Source organism: Tyto alba, unplaced genomic scaffold (assembly GCF_018691265.1).
Source record: "Tyto alba isolate M040663 unplaced genomic scaffold, T.alba_DEE_v4.0 Super-Scaffold_2, whole genome shotgun sequence".
Taxonomy (NCBI): Eukaryota; Metazoa; Chordata; class Aves; order Strigiformes; family Tytonidae; genus Tyto; species Tyto alba.
This window is the reverse complement of record NW_024881282.1, coordinates 61,734,727-61,744,726: the sequence shown is the minus strand read 5'-3', so window position 1 is coordinate 61,744,726 and position 10,000 is coordinate 61,734,727. Positions and strand designations below refer to the sequence as shown.

Below are 10,000 nucleotides of genomic sequence, written 5' to 3'. Positions count from 1 at the left end.
AAGCCAAAAAAAACAGAAGAAACAAGTCTGAGCAGGTTACAGTTTGCATCATATTTTAATAATAAAAATCTACATTCACTTTAGCAATATTTATAAATTGATAAATATCGACAGTAAGATAAAAAGTTGCTTACGTTCTAGTCATACATCTTCAAAGCCGACCTGATGACTTGTGACAGCACCCAATCCATTTATCACCAAGTATGTGTTACAATATATTACAGAATACTGTCATTCTCTCTTGATACATGGATGAGGAATACCTGCCTGATTTAAGTCAAACTTCTTATTTCTATATAAAGATCACAACAACATAGATCATCAAACCAATAACAGGACTGTCCAAACTCCATATAATTGCTTATATGAACCTAATTATTTTAGCTGTTAGTCCATTATTTTAGCTTATTTACTTTCTATAAATCCACCAATTTGTGATCATAATGCTTGAACAAGATGCAAATTGCATATAACTTAAAATTTTTAACTTAGCCCAGTTGTTTTTTGTACATAGTCTAAAATCTCTCATGTTTAACTTTCCCCAGTACATATTCACACCACTGTGAAAACTTATTTTGTGATTTTACTCAGCTGATACAGCTATTCTTAAGCATTAGCATCGCTTTATGTAGCTACCCAAATGAAGGGAATGTATTAAAACCAGCAATCATTTACTTGCTTTAGAAAAAACTATAAAGAACTTGATTTGTTTATTTGAAGGCCCCCAATAAAATGACTCAGAGAAGCCAAAACCAGCATGTTAAACTATTACATCAGTACGTGATAGTTTGCACACATTTAAAGAATAAAAAAATCTTAAGAATAATAACTGTAGGTACAATGGGGTTTGCTCTGTTTTTCTACTTGTCAAAGTTTGTTAGACAAGTCGCATAATAAAAATAACATTTTAGAGAGTTTCTACAGTGACAATAATAAAACCAGCCATCATTTTCCTCTTAAATCATATTTCAGAAGGCATCTGGTCAAAAACAGAAAAAAAAGAAATAGAAAAAAGAGGAAGAACAGCAAAAGTAGAATAAAGCTATGCCCATTATCTAAAGGACATCCTACTGCATGTTTACTAGTGTTTATGTTTCACATCAACATATTTTATAGAAGGATTTATAAGCCTAACTCAAGTTGTATTTAAATCCTATGGTGCAGACCCTACCATAAAATGCCTCTTGAGTCCTATTAACTGTACCCATGGTTTTACTTTGCCTGTCTGCTTATTTAAGATCTAATCACAGTTTTGAAGAAAAGATCGTCACTTCTAAGCCTGTCCCCTCAGAACCTGTCTGTTATTAGTACTCAACTGGATATTTTCATCTTCAGTTTTTATTCTCTGTGGTCTTTGCAAATGCTATCTACTGGAATATGTGACTGTATGGACAAATTGGCTACAAATGCCTAGGACTGCTGCTCTGAAACATGTAAGTGGCACATTATTCTGTTAGTATTTTTGTGTTCTGAAGTGTTTCACTTAAGTTTTCTAAACATTTTCACCAAATAAATACACTCTCAATAAAGATTTTAAAATGCTGTTATATTCTGAACAGCTGAATAACGGTGATGGCACGCTTTTCAATTAAAACAGTATTAAATTTATATATATATATGTATGTGTGTATATATACAATTTTATATTAAAATAATATATATACACAGTGTGCATATATAGGTAGATAATACTGTGTATACATATATACATAGCTTTAAGCCTGCTAAGAACTTAATGAAGACACTGAAACCTGTATTTCCTGAGACTATAATACTCTAAGTGCTCAATTGTTAAAACAGAATACACTTGAATTTGAAGCAAGGCACAGATCTAAGCCTTAACAATTTCGCATATTTCAATCTACAACTATTTAATTCTTTCACATTTTCTGACACCATTTAAAATATGTAACTATAAATGTAGTCAGTGTACACTGCTTAATTCAGCTCTAAGAATGATTCCATTTTAAGAGCTATTATGAACTGTTATTCCAGAGGCCCCATACACATGCAGTTTATCTATAATGTTGAAAGATGTTTCTATAAAACAGGATTGTTATAATATTTTATCTTATTGGAGACAACTTTCCTTCCATTAATGCAATACCTGACGTTGTAATGAAAAACCTCAGCATTTACAAGTGCAGGGTTTGAACTCCAAAGGTGCTGAGTAGCCTCAGCAGATGAGAGGACCAGACACAGAAGACTTTTAGGAGTTCAGAGCTGGCACTAGCACTCTGCAGAATAAGACCCCAATTGTTTACCAAGCAAAATGCTTGGGCTTCACTGCATTAGTACAGCCTGCATCCCCTGCCGGGGTGGCAACTCTTTAGGCAAACAAAGTATAAGGAATTATGTTTGTGCAGGTTTTAAAAGGAAGAAATCTTTCAGTGACAAAAATTAATTGATTGCACCTGATAATTAGATGGCGTCAGCAGTCAGACAACGGTTTAATTTTACAGTTTTAAACATAAAAGCAGTTCTCCATTAACTCGTTGAGAAAACAAGCAGACAAACTTAAAAAATGTTTAAAAAGTGAGAATGGAAACATACCTACAGAAAAGCTGCTTCTCTCTTTTCCCATCTTTTCAAAATCACACATCTTAATTACACTCATGCACACACAGGCACACGCTCTTTTTTATTTCAGCGGTTCTGAACTAAGCAGCATTTTTTTTATTTACACCTACGACAGCAAAGCATCTTTATTGTGAGAAGTCACTCTGGTCCCTTCACGCCAGCTCCGACTTTGGAACAATTCATCGCAAGCAAAGCGAAGTCTCAAGTAATGTGGCCCTCTGGTGGAAAGCTCTGCATCACGTCCTACGCGACCGAATCGCACAGTAAACTAACAGATTCTGAAAACAGGCACTGCAAGGCTTCGGCACAACTTTTATAAATACGCCGCGGGATTTTAATCACCAGGCGAGCGCGGCGGTGTGCAGCACTATCGGCAAAATGTTACCGCTACGAAAACAGGGTCCTTGCATTTCAGCATTAACGTGCACGAAAACAACAACAAATAACGCCCCACGCTCTTCACTTGCACGACACTTCACATTCAGCACGCACAGAGGGTCTGCAGAAGGGTGCCCATCCAAAACCAGCCCTTTATTTGTTTAAAAACAAACAGGAAGCAAAACAAACTTACCTGCTGTTGTTGCAGATGCAGCAGTTCTACTGTGCTTACTTCAGTGCTCGTGTCACCACTTGATCTTCCATCTCTGCTGCCAGCATCTAATTGGCTGCTTAGAGTGCTCATTCCATTTTGATTCATTGAACTGTTGCTTATTGTCTCTGTCGCAGATTCCTGCATCATGACTTAATACCTAAAAGTGATTAAGAAGTATCAATTAACACACGCGTTACACCTTCACACTTCCATTATCAAGATGTCCCTCTCTGCCAATTACACAGACAGCATCTTTAGAAGAAGAAAAAAGCCTCGCGGAGCCGTTTACCAAGAAATGCGATGCAAACTCTGCTTTCATAAAGATACTAATCACCAGAATTATGGTTTCTATAAGCAATCTTTGTGTGCTTACATTTAACGGCCAAAATAACACACCATGCACGCAGCATGGTCAATAGCATTTATGAACGACTACATTTTAAAGTCTACCTATAAAACCAGTTTAAATGAAGGCACGATTTCACACACTGCTCTATATTTCCTATTATCTAGCTTTGACAACCATGGATGACTATACAGCCTTATTTAAAATATTCACTATCTTGATTCTGTCAGAATTTTACAGCATATCTTATGCAAGGCTGTTGTTTAATGATGCACAGCTAATCATACAAAATTAAAATTTTGTAAGGGTGTTACAAATCATATGGTATCAACCAATGATAAATAGTATAATGGGCTTCTCCTTTTTTGTGACTAAATAAAATTTTGCCTCGGAGGCATTTTAAGAAAAAGCTCCTGCTGCAAACACGTCAGATATTGCCTATTTTTTTAATCAAACGGCTGATATTCATTTATTTTTCTGACATTTAAAACATTTAATACTGTCCTTCCTGGGAAGTAATTAAGCTTATGCATGAGCAGCAATCAAACTGTTCACTTGAAGATGACTTAAAACTCAATTTTAACATAGGCAAATAAATGAAAGATATAAAATTAATTTTCCAGGCATGTATTAGATATGAAAGCTGGAAATAAAATCTATCAAGAATATCACTAATGATTGTGCTAAAAACAGCATAAATTATGCATATTACCTTCTCTACAGTAATAAATGTTTTATCATTTTCACTGCATAAATATACTGTACTTTCAGGATAGCAATGAGATGTCCTGCCAAGATCAGTTGAAATCTTTGCAGTAAATAAAGAACCAACGTGCCCTTACAAACCAGAGTTTCAAGGCGCATTTTGTATCTGTAATATGGAAAGGTCAGCGTGTCTCCTCAGAGCCACCAAAGTCCTCTCCTGCACTCAGAGGTCAGAACGGACCTCACTGTCCTTCACCCTCACTCCCGACGTACTGAAAGAGTCCCCACAACAACCTGGCTGAGCTGTGACTTTAAAAGACACCTCTGAAGGGAGAGGGATGTGTAAGCAAACTCGGGAAAAGAAACAAAGCTTGCTGCTTAGCCTAATTATTGAACTTAGTTATTTGTTCCCTTGCAAAGTATCAGCAACAGCCTTTCTCTGAAAAAAAAAAAAAAAAAAAAAGGCAGGAAAAGGATCATTACAACTTCAACTATGTGCATGGGATATTAATCAAAATGCTGTATGAATTAACACACAAACAAGCGCCTACAAGATAAAGTGAAAGCATATATTTTGTGAAGAAAGTTAAAAGAGTAAAAGATGAGCTATTTAAAGATGGTCTGGTCAAAAATAAACAGGATGCCAAAAACCCAAACACGAACACAGTTAATATAAAGGAGGGCAGCTGTTACAGCCCACTAAACAACAGCAGCACCAGATGTGTTTATGAACAAACAGCCCTTCTTAAACACTTTTACAAACATCAGCGAAGAAAAATAGTAGAAATGGAAAATGTGATACACGCAGTGATGAATTTTACAAGGCAAAAACAAAGCTAATACTCTTTTCTGAGATTAGGCAGCTAATAAGTATTCAAATTAGGCATAAATTTTACATGTACAATGTTTAAAATATTCAGAGAAAAGGGTCTGATTGCCCTTAGTAGTTATATGAAAATTCTAATGCGGGTATGCCACAACTGTGGGAGCAGGCAGCCCTTTCCGATTTTTACAATATTTACTTTCAATAAAAAGACATGTATATCAGAGTGGAAATCTATTTAAAACACTTCATCAACTGTATCGTTACAAGGATTTGGAAATTCGGGAAATTCAAACATTAATCCTCTTTTAGTCAAACAAAGATTTAACCAACAGACAGGTTCATGTTTTACAAATTCGAACGTTAGACAATAACAGTGGTACATTTAGCCAAGCGCATCAAAAGGGCAAAGGGGTGTAAATGTTAGATAATCAAAACATTAGAAAACACTCAGAAATGTAATAAATAAATACATTGCGTGGTGCCCCCTCCCCTTCCCCCCCCCCCCCCCCATTTTTACATCTCTCTGACTCTTTCACTACAATTAATAGAGAAGGGTTAAACATCTTCCAGTTCTTATTAACCAAAGGGTTTTATGTCTTGTGGATTTTGTATCCCTGTAAAGCCCCTGAGTGTAGTTTGGGCTCTGCATTTTAAGTTAAAGTGTCTGTGAGCCAGCAGAATCAGCTTTAACATAACATGACCAGTAACGCCACTCTGGCAATAGAAAACAACAAATCCAACCCAACAGCTGTGCACAGAGAGAATGAAACTATAGAATATCAATACCAGAAAGGTAATTAATTTAGAAATGAAGTGGAGGAAATGCTGAAGTATTTATATGAAGAAGATAGAGTTGCCAGGTTTTTATGTTAAGAATAAAATGTTTTTTCTAGCTGTAAAAGGGTATTTTCAAAAACAATACTGAAACTTTGGCTTAAGTAATGCTGTTGGTTGTCCACAGCCCCTTTCTCACTGCCGACAACTGAAAAAAGGCTGCTGGAAAAATCAAGGCACAGAATCTTTTTCTGTTCCCTTCTTTTCTCTTCCATACACACACATATACATGTATACACGTGTGTGTGTATGTACTATCAATTCTAAGCCCTCACAAATTAAAGTCCTGAAAACATCTAAATGAGGATCATTTCTGTTATCTATGTACCAGTAATTTTAGCTATTGGTGGCAGAAAAAATTGAATCTGCAACATCCCACTATGAAAACTAATGTACTTTTTTCTTGCTTTTACAACAGTAGTGCGTGTTGTTAGCATAACAATCATAAATAAATACAAAGGAAATATAACGACTGCCAGATACTAAGACTGAAAGCTTAGTATTTCAAATAGGAGAAGAAAAAATACACAGGTCCCTGTTTACACACATTTATACACATTCACACTTCCTAATCCTTCTCTTTTTCTCCTGCTGTCACACTCGCTGTCAGTTATGAGTGTGCCTACACACACATTCACCCACAGTCACAGACACACACGTTCACCAGCGCCTACTTCTGCCATGATTCTCAAACTCTTGCTGCCAAAGGTAGGATATAAGTTCTGCTACCAGGTATTTTAAACAAAGGTATGGGGTAAATGTTTGCTGCTCTTTGCAAAAGAGAATGAAATTGTAGATTATTTTAGCGTGTGGTTGCGCTGCAGGTTGAATGCCTAATTCTGCCAGGGTAACCAAGCAATTACCCATACCAAAAAAAGAGGTACTGGTCCTGTGAAGTTAGAAGCTACCGTTGTACTTTTCTCCCCTGCAGCAAACTCTGCATTTTCTGCGCGCGTGTGTGCGTGCACGTGCACGCGTGTGTGTTTTAAGCCAGCAAGTCACTGTACAGATACTTATTCTCTACACCACTTCCCTTTTGAAACATTAAACTGACACTGGAACTGACTGCACAAGATTGCATTTTCTCTTCCTAAACAACTTGAATTGAAAGGTTACTTAGTGTAACAATATTTACTTGCAGAATTGTGTTGTTACCAAGGGTATAATGGATGGTGGCTATGCAGGTTTACGCAAGAATGAGTGAAGCATGAGGCATTAGCCATGTGTTTGACATGTTTCAAATTGCTATAATCCAGCATTAAACACACCCAGCAATTCATGCCATTTCTTGCAGCCATAATCTTGAATAAAGCGTGCACAACCACTTATTATATAAATTAGTATATGACTCCCTGTTATAGTCACAACAGTGCTTTTGTGTTTATTTTGCATCAAGATGTGGTCTTTTTATTTGTGCAAACAGCAGGAGAGAGAGCCGTAGCTCAATCAGACCTCCTCACTTTATGGCAGGGCGCACGGAACGCCGGGCTCGCGGGTTTTGGCGCGCCCCGCCAGGTACAGGTTCCGCTGGCGCCCAAGGCCCCGGCGCCGAGGGCGGCTGCCGCTGCCGGTGCTGCTTCTGCGGCGGCTGCTCCCGCCGCTGCTGCCCCGCCCCCCCCCCCCCGCCGCCGCCGCCGCCGCCGACCCCCGGGGCGCCGCCCGCGCCGCCGCCACGCCGGGAGGTGGGAGCGGTTGCGCGGCACCGGAGCTGCCGCCAGGGGGCGCCGCAGGGGCGGCAGCCCGCCCCGCCCCGCCCCGCCCCGCCCCGCCCCGCCCCGGGGCCTGCTGGCCGCGCCACGGGCCGCGGCCGCTGAGGGCGGCGGGCCCCAGCCCGGTGGCCCTGGGTGGCACCGTTTCCACGTGCTGAGACCGACGAGGGTCCCGTCCCCACCCCCGCGAGTGACGCCGGCTGTGCGCCCCTCGGGGAGCAGAGGGCGCGCCCCGTGCCGCCCCTCGGTGCTGGGGAGGTGGAGGGCGGCAACCGCCGCCACAAACCGCCTCCAGAAGCCAGAGCGGCCGCCAGCCTTGCTCCGGGGTGAGCCCCCCCGAACCAGGGCAGCTCCCCCAGACCCACAGCCCCACACCGGCATTCAGGTGCCCAGCGCGGCTGGTCCGCAAAGGCGAGAGGCCTCTAGCGCTCAGCGCCCAACACCATGGACCCGGCCTTCCCCAGCACGCCCGCACATCTCTCTCCCTTCCTTCGCTCCCCAAGACGCTGCCGAAACTTCAGCCTTTTAAATCTGGCCTATGATGTAAAAGCAGGGGTGAGGAGCTAGGCTTAAATAATGGTAACTTTTGTGCTCTGCTGGAATTAATTCATCATTGACACAAGGCACAATGCATCTGAAGTCTTGCGCTGGTACGTTAAAAGTCTTTAATACTTAAGATTGCCTAATAAATCAAAATGCCAAATATGAAGGACATCGCTGAATGTGTGAGAACAAAAAATGAGGCAAGCTAAGAGAATGTTTGTAAAGGGGTTTGGGGTTTTTTTTCACTTTATCTGAAACATTTAACTTTAAAAGCTTGAGTTAAGCAGAGACATAAATTACTTCACTGCATATTTTTTTAAAATGTAAGTAAATGAATATGATTAAAACACTAATTAGGTCAACTGCTGTTGAAGTACTGTAAAATAAAGTACTGATACGAGTAGGTTTAATATACTACTATCTACTCAAGTAAGTTTTCTCTGTGAAAATGTGAAGTATGCTCAAAACACCTTGTGCTGGAAGGGCTTTCAGGAAAACGGAGCTTCCAGTTGTGAGTTACAGGACGTATCTTAGCATAATCGCAAAGAATACGTATCACATCTGCATCAGTGAGTTAAGTCAGCATCTTTGATGAGAAAAAATAGAATTTTCATGGTAAAAAAATCATTTTACTATTCATTTTACTACTTAGAATACCTTCACAAGCGAAGATGGTAGTTGTGAGTAAAGTAACAGTTCAAAAATCCCTGAAAAGGTCAGTGATGGGACAACAGTCTCGATCACAACACAGAAAGCACTGCTATCGTGAAGAATTCAAGCCGTAGTATGAAACTTTTAAGTGGGCACTCATATGTTGGGTCTCTGAAGGCCGGTTTTTGAACACAGGTACACAATAAAACTGACAACTTGATTTTTGCAAGTTATCACAGATGAGATTTATTTACTAGAGAAAAGAGCCAGCAGCTTCGCATTCTGTCCATCACACACACCCCCCGAGTGCCAGGTAAAGAAAACGTGCATCCTTCCTGCGGCATTCTGTTTTAACAGGTGCACTCAGCTGGCAGGAGAAGGCTTTAAGAAATCAGGGAAATTGATTTGTGCTAAAGTTAACTGCAACTGGAAAAACAAGCATTGCCTAAAATATTTATCTCTGTACTATAAGCCACAATTTTTCCCGCTGTCTGTGTACTACGGTTTATTTATATATAAGATGTTTAAATGAACATCCTTTTAACTGACCGGCACAAACAGCCGGATAAAGGTACTGAAGGTAGAGTATCATATTCCATCTTAAACTAAAAGCTATCCTGCATTTTAAAGGCTGTATCTTCTCCTTTCATGCCACCTCAGTTCCTCAGGACTAATAAAAATAGTAGGTCAGTCCTGGGCACAGTAATTTATCTGCTTTCTAAAATTCAGGAATATGTTGTCACACTCATCCAATTATTAAACAACAGTTCACTTCCCCAAACAGCAAGTAAGGTCTAATTAATTTCCACGTGCTATTTATTTTCACTTGGTGAGGAGAAAAAAAAAAAAAAAAATCTCTGTGAAGGCCAGTGTCATATATATGGATAGTCTGTACGATATTGTAAGATGCATACCTCACACATAGGATAGTGGCAAAAGCCTGCTAGAGTGCATTACCTACAGCCCACACAGAAATGAGCAGCCAATTTCAGGATAAGGTTCTTATTTGAGCATCGACAGCTTGGGAAACCCCACCTTGGAAAGCACACTCCTCTCACTCCCTCTCTCTGTATCTATCTCCCTCTCTTTCCCAGTCTTAAAAAAAAAAAAAAAAAAAAAGGGGAAAAAAAAAAAAGCAGCTCTCCAAGCTCTTGAGAGTAGGGAGACTTTATTACAGTCAATGGAGAATTTAATAGTGAGAAAGCATTAGGGCA

The 10,000-nt window shown here is 39.8% G+C and overlaps 1 protein-coding gene across 1 annotated transcript in view; it reads right to left on the bottom strand.

Moving 5' to 3' along the window:
• The window catches only part of FOXP2 (forkhead box P2), a 439,425-nt gene that overhangs the window by 192,773 nt on the left and 236,652 nt on the right, over window positions 1-10,000 (bottom strand). Inside the window, exon 4 of the mRNA XM_032998779.2 lies at window positions 3,152-3,329. Within this exon, the coding sequence (XP_032854670.1) occupies window positions 3,152-3,319 (168 nt within the window). The 5' untranslated portion in view covers window positions 3,320-3,329. The remainder of the gene's footprint in view (window positions 1-3,151; window positions 3,330-10,000) is intronic.